Raw genomic sequence first — 16,810 nt, 5'->3', positions numbered from 1 at the left:
TAATACAAGTGATATTAGGGTAAGGTCCTAAGGGTATCAAATCTCGTGACCTTGGGTGTAAGGGCTATCAAACCTCGAGACCCTGGGTGTAAGCCTAAATATCATTTAACAAATTAATTGAGTTACAAGCTTCTTATAGCTGAATAGATATCACCAAACAACCCAAATTAAATCTTTGACAACAACAACAAAGTCTTTTCCTACTAAGTGGGTTACTAAATCTTTGAACAAAAAAAAAAAACCCAAACTAAATCTTTAACAATAAAGGTTTGATCCAACGACCCAAATTTAAAATCAACAGTAAAAACAATAATGTTGATTATGTTCCAATGAATTAAATCTATTTTCGGAGTTAATTTTTAAAATTAAAATGTTCACAAAAATAAATCAAGATAGTCTCTAAACACAAAACTAACTTAAAAAAAAAAAAGGTTAAAACAATTCATAAAACTGGGAACTCAAATTTTAGTCACTAGGGTGAGGCAAAAATAACTGTTTGAGTCAAGGCCAAATTTAAATATGTAGCCTTTACCAATGGAGAAGTCTAAGAAACCTATTCTTCATAATCTCATAATGGTACTTCAAAAGCCACATCAAATTTCATATAGGGGTTTCCAGGCCACTGGTCAAGATTGCATATATAAGTTGTCTTAAATTCATTGGTGACATATAAGTTAAGTCACCATCCATTATATGCCTTGCTGCAATGAGATTACCAGCCTCTGTTCAGTGGAATGGATACCAGAATACATACTTTGATCTGTCCGGACAAACTTTAGCTAATGGATTACATAGGATTAGTCCTCCTCGGGGCCCGGCCGTTGAGCAGCATGCAGAAATTCCATTCTCGAACCCTAAGAAACGTAACAAAGGTACTTACTTACTATTGTTACTTAGTTGTTAATTTCATGATATATTAATGAACAATGCTGCAGTTTCATGCCCTCAAAATATAATGTGAGGAATATACGCACCGTATGATACATAATTTTCGGTGAGATCTGTTAATATCTGGTAAATATCTGCATAAACAAAGGATGCCCCTTTGAGATCCTTGTTAAGCTCAACGAGCAAGCGCTTTAACTTGTCGTTGTACATCCGGGCCATCTTATTTACTACACGAGCACAAGTTCCCCCTCGAAGGAAATGTAAATCTTTCTCCAATGGGATGCACCCACCTGGTCCAGCATTACCCACAATAAACTTTCTTGCATTCAAGTTGTAGAGTGTCTGCAAGGAAAAAAGGGCCAAGTTTATGTTACCAGGGAATATTTTGTGGGAGATCGGCTAAAAATGATCAGAAATCAAGTTTTAATTGTTGACTAATCAAAATCAAAGATCAACGAAATACTTTTAAAACTGACCATTTCAGTAATTGAAATTTCGAAAATATTATCATTTTGGCCAATTTCCTTAATTTTTGGTATGTGTTTTTGTTGTTGCATTCAATATTCAATAATCCAAAACTACTAGGGATTAGCCTTTTAGGATTTTTACCCTGAGTCCTAATTTGAGTCTTGAAATCAATAAATCCAGAAAAGTTTTGTCTGACATAGGCTTGGGAGATGTCTCCCTAAACAATATGTCGTTAGAGCCAATTGCGATGCCATAAATTGCTCTTCTCAACAATTTCTGAGCTGCAGGAATACCAATCCTCGACATGATAGCTACAGCAGTCCTCCCATGGTAACTGACTTTTGCGTCTCAAAATTGATTCGATCCCCCTATATGCACACACAGTTTTGATTTTAAATTGAACTTGTTCGAAATAAATAGGTATGAAGGAGATCATGCGATCTTGCGGGTATATATAAAACTGATTAAGTTTGGAATTAAGACTAGCTACCTTGTACTTCATCAAATCCGAAAACCCGAGCAGATGATTAGCAGAGAAAACTTACAAAGATTGAACCAGTGGAGTTGGAAATTCCGGACGCACTGGAAGCATAATTCACACCCTGGAGAAGCATGTCTCCAACTGTAGTTGGTGCAGAAATTTTTTTAAAACCCAACTCCTGCTGTTCTGTCATAACAAAAATAAGAACACTAACAGTAAATAACAATTTTCCGGAGTTGAATTCCAAAAAGCGCGTTAGCAAGCCTTATGTATGAATATTTCATTTAGATTAAACATTAGTTTTTCTATATCATTTAGATCAAACATTTGTGCCTTTTTAAAATTTGATTCAAGTACTTTCACCAATAACCACCTCAAGCTAAATTACATGTCGTTATTATATTTTTCAAATTAAAATAATTTTTGAATTTATCCTTTTATCTGTATGATACACTTTTCCTTATTTAGTGGAGATATTAGTAATTAAACTATATTTTCTCTTATTCCAGATATGTTTTTTTTATCACAGTTTTTATTTTTTTATTTTTTATGCAAACATTTAATATTATTTCTTTTTCCAAATGAGTTTTTTTTTTTTTTTTTTTCAAATAGTTGGTGATCAACATAAAAGCTCCGTGTAAATTTTCAAATTTTTTTTACTATTTTTTTAAGTATAGTTGTTGACGAACTAATATATTATCTGTGGGTACATTTGAATTTACAAAAATCATTAATTGGTATGCTTATTTGCAATTTTAGTACGTTTGATTTGATACATATTGTTAATATTGGTACATTATTTTTATTTTGGTATGTTTTATTTTGTACACATTGTGTATTGGTACGTTTATATTATTCTCAATCCTATTTTCTTTAACGTACTATAAGAAAAACTTATTTCGGTACATTGGATTTTGTGGGATTTAAAAATATTTTAAACTATTTTGAAAAGAAAATATCTTAAATCGTAGATAATTATTGCTAAATTGCAGTATTATTGTGAAAATAAATTGAATCTAACCATTTTTTTTTTTTGACAGTTATCTCTAACGGAGAAGAGTGTAATTAAAAGGCTAGATTATAGGAATTTTGTTACAATATAATGTGCATATAGCACCAAAATTATGACAAAAAAAAATGTTTAATCAAATCACTAAAATGCATGGATATTTGATCTAAAAATTCAAAATTGCGGCGCCTATATCAAAAAATCCCTATATAAATCCTGCTGAAATAATCTGCAGGAAAGATAATTCACAGGTTTTTCTGTTGGCAAGATGGTTTATATTTTACTTTCTAATCAATGAATTTCTCTTTTCTTTCAAGAGGCCGGTTGCACAAAACATGGGCTAAATGTGTGCCAAACTCTCCAGGCACTTTTGATCTGTAGTTTTGCCTCCACAATACTTCAACCTCAGGGTCAGGCTGCACAGCTATAAAGCCCATTGCTGGCAATTAAGTGGCAACCTAACCAAATCCTAGTAAAGCTCAGCTAGTGCATGTGAAGCTCCTAAAGATGGATGCTTCCAATATCCGATGCCACTGGCTCAACTTGATCTTAAAGCATCACTTTCTGCTTATGGTGGCACAACTTTAATTAAGCACCAACCTAATCAGTATTTAAGAACACATGCAAGTGTTTAAAAATAGACTATGAGGCAAAACAACCCGAGTTGTGTTCTTCACCTATTAAACTTGAAAATTCGTCACACGTTAATGGCGTGTTGAGAATGCATCCACATTGATGAAAGAATGGATCAACTTCAGGTAAAAAATTATTTACACTACAATTTGTTGGAATATTTTCAACAATATTAAGTAGAAGCGGTGGGTTTGTTGTGCAAAAACGGTTGCCATGTTTATGAATACAAACTTAAGCAATTTGTTGGTAACCACCGCTTGGTTTGTATGGCAGCCACCAATAAGAATCATGAAAGAGATGTGTTTCTTGGTTACTACAATACTATTAGCTGTTATTCTAAAACATGACAACTCTTGATCATGACTTGTGTCTGAAACCAAGTGGTATTTTCGAATGGGTACACACCATCCGAAGATACATCAAACTCTATAAACAGAGGTAGGCTGCACATATTTGAATGGTCCGGAATAATCATTCTTTCTATTCGTTAATATCTCTCCTCCTCCACTTATAAAGCTCTAGAAACTAAAACCTACCGTATTATAGTTTCTAGTTAAATCTTGAGCGTTCTTGTGTATCTCCTTGAGTGTTTACAGTTTGTCTTAGGAGTGTGCAAAACTTTGACAAACAGTAGGCGTAAGGCCAGAATTCATTGTATCCACAAGGCCTATTAGCATATACCCTGTGCACAACAATAGAGTCAGAAAGATAGCATATTTATACGCACCTTGAAGCAATCTTTCATCCTTCACCACGAACATAACCCACATGTTTACAAAATTTCTCCAACACAATGGCTAGCACATATATAATGTATGTAATGGCAGATTATTGAAGTGGCTCCGTTAGTACTCAATATCTGCATAATAAATTTTTTTTTCAGACACTCGACAGCTTGGATACTAGAAAGATTGTGGTCAACAGTATTGGACTCATAGGCTATTGCCCATTTGTCAAAGATGTAATTTCTGTTGCCCACGGCAAGTGTTATGATCCATTCAACCAATTAGCCCAGATGTATCACAAGAAGTTGAAGAGCCTGATCGTGGTGCTTAACAAAGATCTGGAGGGTGCAAAAATTTTTTACGTAGATACATACAAAACAACGAAAGATATCATCCAAAAATATGTGTCACCTGGTGTGTGCGCACGTGTGTGTTCTTTTTTTTAATAATTGATAGCATTGTCTTTATTTTAACGGCTTAATTTAATTACCTTGATTTGTTGTGTTTAATTCATAGGTTTTGAGGATGCAACGAATGTAAGAAAATGAGATTATCAACGAATGTATTGATAAATAAAACTGAAAATTTAACTTTCCCCCTCCAAACTCATTTTTTATAGCCTCTAGCCCATCATATAATATTTATCCAAATAAAACCCAATGATTAGGATTCAACTAAGCAACCTACCAAACTTCTTGATCTGAAGTTGTGAAAAACACTGAAGATTCACATTCAACATGAACTGAACAGTAATTATCCGAAATTTACGGCGAAAATGGTATGACAAACTACGAGCAACTCTTGCTCTTCAGTCTAATGCATTGCAATTCTTTCTGACAACGCCTTGATTCCCAGTTAAAACACCTGAGTTGGAGAGCTTGACAAAGGCAGAAGAAAACGCCTGAAAGAAATCATCCTGATTCGCAGCAAATCGCTCAACAGCCATAGCCGTGCGCGGGTCCATTATCATTTCAGCATCAACTCTGAGGACCCCAAGGCCTCTAATTGCATTCTTGTAGTAGTGGTTGTCAAATGTAAGTGTTGTAGGGTCATTAAGAACAAAGCTTGCATTTGATGCCAAAGACCCTTGTGGACAGTTTAGCCTTAAAAACGATTCAAACCCAGGTGCCATGCCTTGTACTTGGCCACCTTCATCTGCTTGGTTTAGACGATTTAGGATATTCAAACAGTGCGTAACTCCTAGCGTGTGCGCACCTGCAAAATATGCAACACTATGCAGTCATATGTGACGAGAGAAGTGGAGACCTAGTTATAATTAACTAGTTACGCATAGGATTTTCTCCCGAATTTAACATATCGGTTTCTTAAAAGAAAGAAAAAGGTTATTTAATTTGATGGTAATACCCATGATGGCCACAGATTCTTCAACTGTCATTTCTTTTTTGGCAAATAATTGAAGCATGCCATCAACTCCAGTAGTGGCAGAAGGAAGCAAAGAATCTGCATGCTTGTAGCTTGGAGCAAAAGGGGAATCCCTCCTTCCCAAAGCAACCTCTATTTGCGGCCCTCCTGACACAACCACAGCTTCTCGAGCCGCCAATATAAGAATGTCAGCACAAGATACCTGTTGGGGACATTGTAATTCAACCATTGATTTCAGTATGTTTATCGACTCCCTCTTTCGGATGCCGAAGTTTTTCCCTGCGGCCATCTCGGATGGCACGTTGTTCGCATTCGGATCCACAAGAATTGAAGCATCACAGCCCTGTAATTACATTGTCATGCATTCTTATCGAGCAAACAACTGCACTCAGACATGCTAAGCTGAAAAGTAAAATATATAAGACCATAGTTTGTTAATTTTTTTTTAAACATGCACATCAGCCCCATTTTGGGAACCATTGTCTCAAACGCCTAAACTGGTATATTATTTACACAATCTTTTAGCAAGGGAATCAAGTTAAATTCTTGAACCAAGGCATGGTGGTCCACAATAATGTTAAGGAGTTCAGAAGCGTTAGTAAAGGCCCAGGAAGAGTCAACTCTTTTGTTTAACCGCCTAAATATGTGTCTGTATTAAATAAAATTGGAGGAAGATTACCTGAACTTGGCAATCATGGAACATGAGCCTCAGAAAAGCAGCAGGAGAAGTGGGATCAGTAAGAAAAATAGGCTGGATGGCAGCTCTAACAATGGCTTCAACTTGTGGGCATGATTTCTCATAGAAATTATAAGGAAGGCCTTGCCCTTCAACCCAAATGCCGAAAACGAAGAGATGTATTCCTACAACTATAGCTATCAGATCCATTGTGATCATGGGCTGCAGTATTATAATTAAATCCTAGTTGGAACTTCACCGCTGCTGGTATTTGAAAACCCAGGACTCTGCCTGCCTCTGCCACCCGCAGTCCAGTAGGTGTACTTAAAGAGAGAGAGAGAGAGATCAATTTTTTATTTTTTATTTTTTTTAATATGTTGATGCAATTATGAACTTGTAGGACTTTTGTATTTGCTAATTACAAATTTACAAGTAGGTGCGAAAAGAAAAAGTATTATAGAAGGAGAAATATTTTCTTCCCTCCTAATCTCTTTTTCCTTTTGTCCATTTTTATTTGAACGGTTACGGTTTAGCTATTTCAACATTTTATATTGATTTTATTATAGAGACAATAAGACAAAAAAACAGTATGTGAGAGGAGAGAAGGAAAGAGGATGAGAATACGAAGAGAGAGAATCCTACATCTTTTATAAAGTAAATGCTAGAATTCTACTTATATATAGTTTGCGACTGAAATTTTTTTTTTCTTTGATGCAAATTTCATATGATATATCTTTAGTTTTCTTCCTGTTGAAGTTTTTTTTAATGCAAAATACTTGCCTCATTGGATGTAGAGAGTCATGAGTGCAAAAACTTCTCATTTTGTAATTATGACGAGTTAATTTTGCATATAGTATGGTGACCTGCTCAACAATCTTCATATAAAAGAAAAATGTTTTCTTATACATAAAATCTCAAACAATGCTCTTTACAAAACACTAATTAGTACAATCGTCATAGTAATCGGTAGAAAGCTTTATCTTTCGTGATATAGTTACTAATTAGTAGAAAATTTTACTGAAATCTCACCAACTTAACATGGAACAAGAGTTCGATTCTTTTCAATATTCAGGCTTACGGGTCGACGTACATTTCTAAATAATAAAGGAGCAGATAAGTATGGTGGTTGACTAGAGAACAACTTTGAAGAGAGCTAAGAGAGCACATGCCCAATTCATCATATGTTTGTCAATAGCAGGTAATTAAGTTAGCAAGGTACCATGGCTCCCACAAACTTTGATTATTTTTGCTTTGTCAAAATCAAATATGCAATGCCCTAGATAGTTGATCACATATATTCGTATCTACATCCCCACAATTCATTCACTGCTCCCTGCTTCTCAGAATTTCTATATATGTTGGATCAAACCAAACACAGAAACGGCACCCAAAGGGTGAAATCAATGGCAGACTCTGTATAGTTTGGTCCCACTTGGTTTCGAAAACGACTTGCAACTGCCTAAGTAATGAAACAAAGCATCATCCACGTGATCACGAAAACCATATGCTTGTGGACAAAAGGCATGGTCTTAAAATTACTCACTTATTACATTCGTACGTAACAGGTTTTTCAATGTACTCATAACACTCGTCACGTGTTATTATTTAACTTAAATTATAACATATATTTATGTTTTTAGTATATCTTAAAATTTAAATATATATTACATTGAGTGGAAAGATACATCACGTGACAAGTATTCTAAAACACACATACAAACTTCTCCTCATTAAGAATGCAATGAACAAAAATTGGGAAACTTGTCAACTTGGGAAAGTAGAGACTGTGAAAGCGGCCGAGACTTAACCGAGCAGCACCGCTAGCTGTCAGAGTCAGCAAGAGTGTCATGAGGCTGTAACTTTTACCAGTGTAGATCTTCTTCTTCTTTGATCTACTGTCACTGCTTTGGGTTTTGGGTGGTTTTTCAACCACAATTGATCAGATGAATAAACCCATCCTGCAAATGTGGTTTTTGGACCCAAAACTTGGCTCTATACCCATTTATGAAGTCTGACAAGCCATATTTTGGAGTGTTGAGCCCTTTTCATCAAGGAAGGCTTCATTTGTTCATTAATTGTTGTTGCATCTAATTTACTTAACTCGCTTGTTCTCTCTCTCTCTCATTTAAATAGTGCAACGCAATTGTTTATCTAACTTGTAAGTACATCTTTTAACTTCCTTGAAAAATCTTTCAGCTCGTTTAAAAATATTTTTAAAATGATTGAAATCTCTTTAGAAAATGAGAGATTTTTTAAACCAATACTTAATAAAAATGTAAGTGAATCATAGAAAAAACACTTGAAGTGAATTTTAGAAAACCAATGCTTAATAACTGGTGCTTCTTGCATCAAATGTTTTTGGAACTCAGAAACATTTTATCAAAAATGCTTTTAATCATTTTAAAAACACTTCCAAACAAGTTTTTTTATTGTTTTTAAGCCAAATTATACTAATAGTTTTTTTTCAGGTACTCGTATTTTAAGTTTCATCTCACTAGTTTTTTTTTGTTTTTTCCCTTATTGTTTTATTCCGTTAGCAATAGTCCAATCTTCCAAAGGAAGCAACAGCTTCCAAATTGAGAAACACTTGAATTTTGTATGCCAAACTCTTGATGTTCAAGATTAGATTTTGTGCTGACGCATGTTTCAAATTATACATTTCATATTTTATTTTTCAGGATTGATAAAATGTAGTAAGAGAATTTGAAGCTCAAAAATGACTATTAAAACATAGGAGACACAAAATGGATATACGGATTAGTTTTGTTTATAACCATTATTTTTTGTTACAAAGCGCTAAAAGTCATGCATGGTAGCTCTAATTGATTTTTAAACCTTGAATCGAAAAGTTCTCAAACTTTAACATGATTAAAGCCACACTCAGTCTATCATAATTTGGAATTCTGAAAAAAAATAAAAATAAAATAAAAAATAACATTATGAAATGATTGATGTAGCTCAGAGAAAATTGAAGAACAAGTCAAAAAGCACAAATCAGGTCAAAGAATCAAAGATTTGCAAATATGAGCTTTCGAGTTCAATTTGGGCCCATGACCCATCATTTCGAAGCGAACGGCAACACACATTAAACTCATCATTCTGTTTGTGACATATGGGGTTTTCAGCTAAATGTTGTTGTTTATAATGTTTATAATAGGGTTTTAAGGACCTTCAGGACGTTTTCGGCCAAAATGTATTGTTTACATTCAAGGATGTTTTTGGTATTTTATTATGGGTTTTTTTTTTTTTTTTTTTTTGGTTGGAGAACGTATTTTATTAGGGTTAAGTTACATTATAAATAGAATGTTTTGGTTTTAAGTTTGTTATCTTAGTAATTATGCAATATTAAACTTTTGAGATTTTCTCATACCTTGTGATGGATTTCAGTGTTCTTTAAGATTAACGTTGTTTGATCTTCACTCTATCACACTGCATCCATGATATTATTCACAAAATGGATGAAAGCATCAACTAATTAGTTAACGAATTGAACAAAATGGAACAAAACGAAACTACAAGGATGAAAATGCCGAAGTCAATAAATTACCTAACTAGTTGAGTGAAAGTCCGGAAAAACTACCGGAACCATTATGCAAAACTGGCCTTCTTTGAATGTTTTATGCCGGACCGTCTACACACACATATATGTGGATGCAAATTTCCGTCTTCTCCTTCTTGGACAAAATTGCACCTACAAAACAAATCACACATTTGGTCAAGGCCAAAAAGCCTCACGTGCCCACGATGAATGGGGGCTGCTTTGGCCGAAGAATCTCCGATGCCAAAGTTATAATTTTGAGGGAAAAGTGTTTGGAGAATTATGTAGAGTTTTGCAAGAGACTTGGAAGTAGTTTTTTGAGAGAATGGAGAGCTATTTATAGGGATATGGCCGGCCCTATTAGGAGAATAGGGACCGGCCATTTGTGGTATTTTTTGGGTGTAATTTGTAGTTAATTAGCCATTAATAGATTAATTAGGTAATAAATCCATTAATTGACTAATTAACATAATTTAAAAGAAATGTTTTGGGGGTTATGGAATAATTACCTTGTGAAGAATATAGGATGAGGGTGGATGAAATAGTTTTGAATTTGTTACCTATTTTGGGCACTTTTGACTTGGTTGAGGGATGTTTGCTCGCTGCTCACGCATAGGAATCCCGGTATGCCTCAAGGGTATTTTTGTCATCTTCTATCCAAAAATCCACATGTTGCCTTGTGATTATTTTTGGCTCCACAAATGCCCCCACACCTGTTGGGTTGCTCACAGAGAAAGGCAATAGGTGTAGAGATTTTCTTGCTTTAGGAAACTTTGGACTGCTTCCTATTTTGATGTAGATTCCCTCTTTAATAGGAAATTAGATCCTTCTAGGAAAGGGAAATAAATTTCTCTCAAAGCCTATTTAAGTCCACCTTAAGTGGGTTATTAAATCAACTTTGAAGAGTGATTTATTCTACCCTACAAGAGAAAGGGAGCTTAAAGGATATTTATTCCCCCTCTTCTAGCAATCTTCTACATCTTGCTCGTGCAAATGACCATCTTTCGTTGATTTCTTCGTTTTCTCCGTGCCACAATGATGTAAGAAAATTTTCATTTTTCTTGTCTTCTTCGTAGATAGTGATGTCACAAGACAACCGTTAGGGTAGTGCGACACGTCGGCTGGCAGGGGTCAGGAGTCGGCTTGGCATGGGCCAAGGAGGTGGTTTGGTAGGGGTCATTGCTTGTGCTGCTCGGCTTGATTGAAACCAAGGATTGGCTCGACATGGGCCGAGGAATTGGCGTGGCATGGGCAATGGTTTGGGTTGCCACATCTGGGTTGCTTGCCAAAAATGATGAAATTGCTTGAGTTTGATTTCTCAGTTGTCGTAGATGGAGCTACCAAGATCAGAATTGCTGAAGATGAAGTGTCGGATGAGCAAACTGTTAAGTGTAAAAGTGGTTGCTGCCCCCTAACCATTTGTTGCCTAGTTGATCTTCAAGCATTCGATCTTTTGAGCTATATGGCCTTCTCGCATTGGAGAGTTTACCCAGATGGGTGTCGGGGATTTAGTTTACCATCTTGCACTAGAGAACAATTATTTTAACCTTTCACACTGGAGAGCAATTAATTTACCCTTTCGCACTGGAGATCAATTAGTTTATCTTCTCGCACTAGAGAACAAACCCATATGGGTGTTAGGGAATTGGTTTACCCTCTCGCACTGAAGAGCAATTTATCCTCTCACACTAGAGAGCAAACCCATATGGGTGTCGGGGAATTGGTTTACCCTATCGCACTGGAGATCAATTAGTTTATCTTCTCGCGTTGGAGAGTAGACCCTTTTGGGTATCAGAGAATTAGTTTACCCTATCACATTGGAGAGCATGGAAATCATTGTCATGAGTGCAGCTAAGGAAAGTTGGACTGCTGGGACACCTGAAATAATCCTTAGCATGCCCCCGGTTCTTGGTAGTTGGGTTGGTGTGTCTTTCTGGTACTCGTCTGCCCCCGACATGTCATTAAGCTGAGCTGCTACATTTGTCGGAATATAAGTAAGTCTTTATATCTAGCAATCTATATGGGGTAGTCCCGTCTGCTTGATCTTGTCATTGAAAGATGACTTGCTTATGTTGGTCATGTCTCAACGAAGCGCCTTGTCAATAGCTTCGTTGCGCAGGAAATTACGCATTCTCTCGGTAAGGAGCCTTTATACTTCTTCCTGAATTTTCCTTTGTTGGGGTGGTAGAGCTCTCGGCTGTCCCCGGTCGTGACCTGTTAGTCTAGGCTGCTATTTCATGTGTTCGGCTCATCTATGCCATGACTGCAGTGGGTGTGGTATGTTCCTAGCAGGCGAGCAGGTAACTCGCAGGCTGCTGGTTGAACTTAAACCGGATTGAGTGATTGCTTCTCTCCGTCCTCTGTGCTGCTTACTCCGATGTGAGGTGGAGGATGCTCCTTGCGAGCCTTGCCGTGAATGAACACTTTGCTTGGAAGGCTGCTCATGTTGATTATCGGAGTGTGGCCCCAACCGTGAGTGTATGTTTGTCCATGGGACTAACTAAGAGTGCATGCGCTGAGACAGGAGTATACGTTATCTCAGGGGTCCAGTAGGGAGTGTACTATGTTAGAACGATCGGTTCGTGACTGGTCAAGTGGCTGCTTGCCAGGACGTTGGTGGAGAGGTTCGTCTGTCCTTGTCCTTCTTCAGGACACCTCGTTCGGAGCACGTTGGATCTCAATGCGTTGCAAGAGTTGATTCACCAAGGTTGTCTGTTGTGCAAGGGCGCTCGTCCTTTGGATTGGAAGAGCTTGGAAGAAATATGCCTCCTTGAGCAGTGGAAGTATGGTAGGCTCCGACCACGAGATTTGAATTAGGAAATGTTAAATCCGTAGAGAAACGAGGTGAAAATACCCCCGGCTAGATGGTTGGTCCAGATGGTTGAGATAGTCTTGGGCCGATTTGGGCTGCTTAGAATGCCACAGGAGCAGGTTAGGCCACGGGAGTGGGCTGCTCGGCGTGTGATGCACGCGGGTGCAAGGCTTGAGCAAGCTAGGCCACGTTGGGCGTGGAGTGACATGGCTTAGGTCATGGCCTTAGTGTCGTGAGCCGCCTTGGATGGCATGGCTCGCGCCATGGTGGTGACACTATGAACCTCGCCGCGGGTAGCTATCATGGTAGCCACCGCGGTGGTTCCTGTGGTGGAAACTCGTGGCAGTGGTGCCACTCCACCTGTTGTCACATTTAGTCTCGTGGATCGCCATGGTCCTATCTCTTGAATGTTAAAATTTTCATTTGTTGACTTTTCTAAATTTCTAGCCATCGTACTTCTCTTTTATGTTTTATCAAAGAATTTTTGCAAATAAAAAATTCTAATTATAAGAATGTACGAAAAATCTACAAATGGACAAGAAAATAGAAAACCTTGGATGCGAGAGTCTTCTACGAGTGTGGGACTCAACTTTCAATGAAAACACCAATTTGTGGATGCAAATTTCTGTCTTCTCCTTCTTGGACAAAATTGCACTTACAAAACAAATTACACATTTGGTCAAGGCCAAAAAGCCTCATGCGCCCACGATGAATTTGGGAGGGGGTGTGGGAAGGGGGGAAGGGGCTTTGGCCGAAGAACCTCCGATGCCAAAGTTAGAATTTTGAGGGAAGAGTGTTTGAAGAATTTTGTATTGTTTTGAAAGAGACTTGGAAATAGTTATGAGAGAATGGAGAGCTATTTATAGGGATATGACCGGCCCTATTAGGAGAATAGGGACCGGCCATTTGTGGTATTTTTTGGGTGTAATTTGTAGTTAATTAGCCATTAATAGATTAATTAGGTAATAAATCCATTAATTGACTAATTAACATAATTTAAAAGAAATGTTTTGGGGGTTATGAAATAATTACCTTGTGGAGAATATAGGATGAGGGTGGATGAAATAGTTTTGAATTTGTTACCTATTTTGGGCACTTTTGACTTGGTTGATGGATGTTTACTCGCTGCTTGCGCGTAGGAATCCAGATATGCCTCAAGGGTATTTTTATCCTCTTTTATCTAAAAATCCACGTGTCGCCTTATGATTATTTTTGGCTCCACAATGTATACAGACATATAAGCTTTAAGCATTTTTCCAATGTTATCTTCTTTTATAAACGATCACGATAGTAGGACTGGGATACATATATATATATATATATATATATATATATATATATGTATGTATGTATGTATTCTACTTCGATAGCAAATAAACAAAAATCAACTTAGGGTGCTTGGAGATTTGTTGACGCAATAAAATCTGATGGTGCTGTCCACACATTCATTTTTATTTTTTACGTATTCTCTCAATTTCTGAGTTATCAAATCGAATGAATTAGAGAATTTAAAAGATATAAATTAATAAAAAGTGTGTAGAATGTAAAAAGGGATAACATGAGCCCATTAACCTATCACCCAAATAAACCCCGTACGTAGTCACGCTATACTGTTCATTGTTGGACGTGCAAGTATGATCAAACATTTTGTGTACCATAAGTGTGTCCATACTATTTGTGACGCTAAAACACAAAGAAGAAAATTTTGTAGCAGAATCATACTACGTCATCATCATGATATTATACTACGATCGCTCAAAGAATGACATAATATTAAAAATGAAAATATATTTTCTTTATTAAATTTCAAGACATGTGTATTGGAACTACACAATAAAATTTTAAACATAAACAACCCACGTCAGCATAACAAAGTTCCTCTGAAACACTCACTAGGGCTTAAACTCATATGTAACGGAGTCTATATATTTCAGCATGTACTTGTCTCTCTCCTTATTTTAGAGTGCGCATTAAACGACTGCCTTAATTACTCGTGAAAATCAAAGAAAGTTGAGCTTTAACCAACGGAAAGCCCTCTAAAATAGATAGAATCTTGTTAGCCAATTAACTTCCAGCTTCGATTTGTCATGCACACTCAATTTTTCCAAATAACCGCACCCGTAAATGAATAAAAAAAAAAATTAAAAAAAAAAAACCATTCACGTTGAGAACCTCATTGCCTCATAAAAAATTCCCCCCTAGGTGAACATTATTAATTCACCCAAACTGCAGATTGTGTTTCTCCCTAGAAACATGGCTTGGTCTTCGTCCACAACATTCATAACCTTTGCAATCATTTTTTTCACCGGCGTAACTCTCACGAATGTTGTTCATTGCTTGACAGCGCAAAAGGTCATTGATTCACCCTTATTGACTCAGAAGGTTCACACGAACCGAACGCTTAAGGTTGACATCAATGGCAAGGGAGATTTCACATCTGTTCAAGCAGCCATTGATGCTGTTCCTGAAGGCAATAAGCAGTGGATCATCATCCATGTTAGGAAAGGAGTGTACAGGTAATTTAACCATCAATGATTGACTTTGTTAATTGTGAAATTAAAGCAAAATTAGCTATACATCATGAATAATTAACAAGTTTAATTATGTTATTTAAATTATATGTTTTGGCTGCCAGAGAAAAGGTGATCATACCACGTAATAAGCCCTATATATTCATGAGAGGAAATGGGAAGGGGAGGTCAGCCATTGTTTGGTCCCAAAGCTCTTCGGACAATGTTGAATCTGCTACTTTTAGTGTCGAAGCTTCCCATTTCATTGCTTTCGGGATCAGCTTCAAGGTTCATCTTCATTCCCTTTTTTGTGTATATGTATATTTATATATTACGAAATAGGTCCTACAAAAACGTACGTCAAAATGATTGTCCAAAGCATGTGTCTCCGATCCTAACCCACATATATATAAATATGACATTATTCTGTAGATCCAATAGATATATAAAATTATGCAATGTTTTGCAGAATGAGGCCCCGACCGGTGTGGCTTACACCTCCCAGAACCAGTCAGTTGCAGCATTTGTAGCTGCAGACAAAGTTGCATTCTACCATTGTGGATTTTACAGTACCCATAACACCCTCTTCGATTACAAAGGCAGACATTACTATGATAATTGCTACATCCAGGGCTCCATTGACTTCATCTTTGGACGCGGTAGATCTGTCTTCCACGTATGTAGTACTTGTACTTAATCACCTTCTTAATTAATTATGAAAACTGTTATTAGCGCTCTAAAAAGATCAGTCAGCACGTATCGAGGTGCATTGAATAAGACTAATTATGGATGCATCCATCCATGCAGAGCTGCGAGGTCTTTGTGATCGGAGACAAGAGGGTGTCGATCAAGGGGTCAGTGACAGCGCAAAATAGGGAGACTGAGAAGGAGAACAGTGGATTTGTTTTTAACAAAGGCAAGCTCTATGGTGTTGGTGACAGTGTGTACCTAGGCAGGGCAAAGGGTGCTTTCTCCAGAGTGATTTACGCAAACATGTACCTCTCCAAGACCGTCGTGCCACAAGGTTGGACCAACTGGAGCTATTCCGGCACAACTGAGTAAGAAACATGCACCCGAATAATTGATCAAACACACATGTTTGCATCTAAAAATATTCCGATTAAATTTATGATTTAATTTGTCGTGCATGAAATGAAATCTGCAGAAACCTATACCATGCCGAGTACAAGTGCAAAGGGCCAGGAGCAGAGGCTACAGGGCGTGCCGAATGGGCGAGACAACTCACCGAAAAAGAAGTTGCACCCTTCTTGTCTATTGACTTCATCAACGGCAAGGAATGGCTGCCAGTTTGGCTTTGAATTAATTAATGTTCATCGATCGTTAGCCGGGGGCCGAGCTTACATCAATGATGAATGCAAGAGCCGATCATATGTTTGATTAATAATTTTCTTTCCCTACAAATGTAAAACTGCATTTTGTTGTATTAATCAAACTTACATATTCAGATAATATATGTTTCTGTCCGAATCCAATCAAGGCTACAATCTGACCGACTACTGCATGTCTAGAAAAATGAAATTTCTCTCTTATGTGCTGAATTTGGATAGCATTTGTGCTTAATTATTAGGTGAATTTGGATAGAATTACTAAACCGCTTGAAAATTGTACAATGTCGGCAACTGTTCAAACTTAATTTGTTGTTTAATCATGAGAAAGTTGATCTTTT

General features: G+C 37.0%; 2 protein-coding genes and 1 pseudogene across 3 annotated transcripts; 1 reads left to right on the top strand and 2 right to left on the bottom strand.

Annotated features, from left to right (window-relative positions):
• Nucleotides 1–600: 600 nt before the first annotated feature.
• LOC137736206 (GDSL esterase/lipase At4g16230-like) lies at nucleotides 601–4,249 on the bottom strand (annotated as a pseudogene).
• A 546-nt stretch (nucleotides 4,250–4,795) lies between these two features.
• Nucleotides 4,796–6,600, bottom strand: LOC137736490 (Peroxidase family protein). 2 transcript variants are annotated; one of them, XM_088683302.1, is made up of 3 exons: nucleotides 6,267–6,600; nucleotides 5,570–5,789; nucleotides 4,796–5,419 (listed from the first exon to the last, which is right to left on the bottom strand). In XM_088683302.1, exons 1-3 carry the CDS (start codon nucleotides 6,480–6,482, stop codon nucleotides 5,013–5,015), a joined length of 843 nt encoding a protein of 280 aa, XP_088539428.1. In that variant the 5' UTR covers nucleotides 6,483–6,600; the 3' UTR covers nucleotides 4,796–5,012. The 2 variants fall into 2 exon arrangements, with proteins under 2 accessions (XP_088539428.1, XP_068331853.2); XM_068475752.2 differs by having other exon boundaries at nucleotides 5,570–5,930; nucleotides 6,267–6,596.
• An 8,144-nt stretch (nucleotides 6,601–14,744) lies between these two features.
• LOC137736930 (Pectin lyase-like superfamily protein) lies at nucleotides 14,745–16,616 on the top strand. Its single transcript, XM_068476254.2, has 5 exons — nucleotides 14,745–15,129; nucleotides 15,249–15,411; nucleotides 15,593–15,799; nucleotides 15,931–16,181; nucleotides 16,289–16,616. The coding sequence occupies exons 1-5, from the start codon at nucleotides 14,867–14,869 to the stop codon at nucleotides 16,440–16,442; spliced, it is 1,038 nt and encodes a 345-aa protein (XP_068332355.2). The 5' UTR covers nucleotides 14,745–14,866; the 3' UTR covers nucleotides 16,443–16,616.
• The last annotated feature ends 194 nt before the right edge of the window (nucleotides 16,617–16,810 follow it).

This window comes from Pyrus communis, chromosome 13, assembly GCF_041283825.1.
Source record: "Pyrus communis isolate YQ-2024b chromosome 13, ASM4128382v1, whole genome shotgun sequence".
In the NCBI taxonomy this organism is placed as follows: Eukaryota; Viridiplantae; Streptophyta; class Magnoliopsida; order Rosales; family Rosaceae; genus Pyrus; species Pyrus communis.
Note: the sequence above shows the minus strand (reverse complement) of the source record. Positions and strands in the feature narration are given on the sequence as shown.

Excerpts from the sequence above, each read along its gene's own strand:
- LOC137736490 (XM_068475752.2), bottom strand. The coding sequence starts at position 6,482 with ATGATCACAATGGATCTGATAGCTATAGTTGTAGGAATACATCTCTTC. Across the intron at positions 5,931-6,266 it reads TCCATGATTGCCAAGTTCAG|GGCTGTGATGCTTCAATTCT; the intron begins GTAATCTTCCTC and ends ATGTAATTACAG. Across the intron at positions 5,420-5,569 it reads AGAATCTGTGGCCATCATGG|GTGCGCACACGCTAGGAGTT; the intron begins GTATTACCATCA and ends CATATTTTGCAG.
- LOC137736930 (XM_068476254.2), top strand. The coding sequence starts at position 14,867 with ATGGCTTGGTCTTCGTCCACAACATTCATAACCTTTGCAATCATTTTT. Across the intron at positions 15,130-15,248 it reads GTTAGGAAAGGAGTGTACAG|AGAAAAGGTGATCATACCAC; the intron begins GTAATTTAACCA and ends TTTGGCTGCCAG. Across the intron at positions 16,182-16,288 it reads AGCTATTCCGGCACAACTGA|AAACCTATACCATGCCGAGT; the intron begins GTAAGAAACATG and ends TGAAATCTGCAG.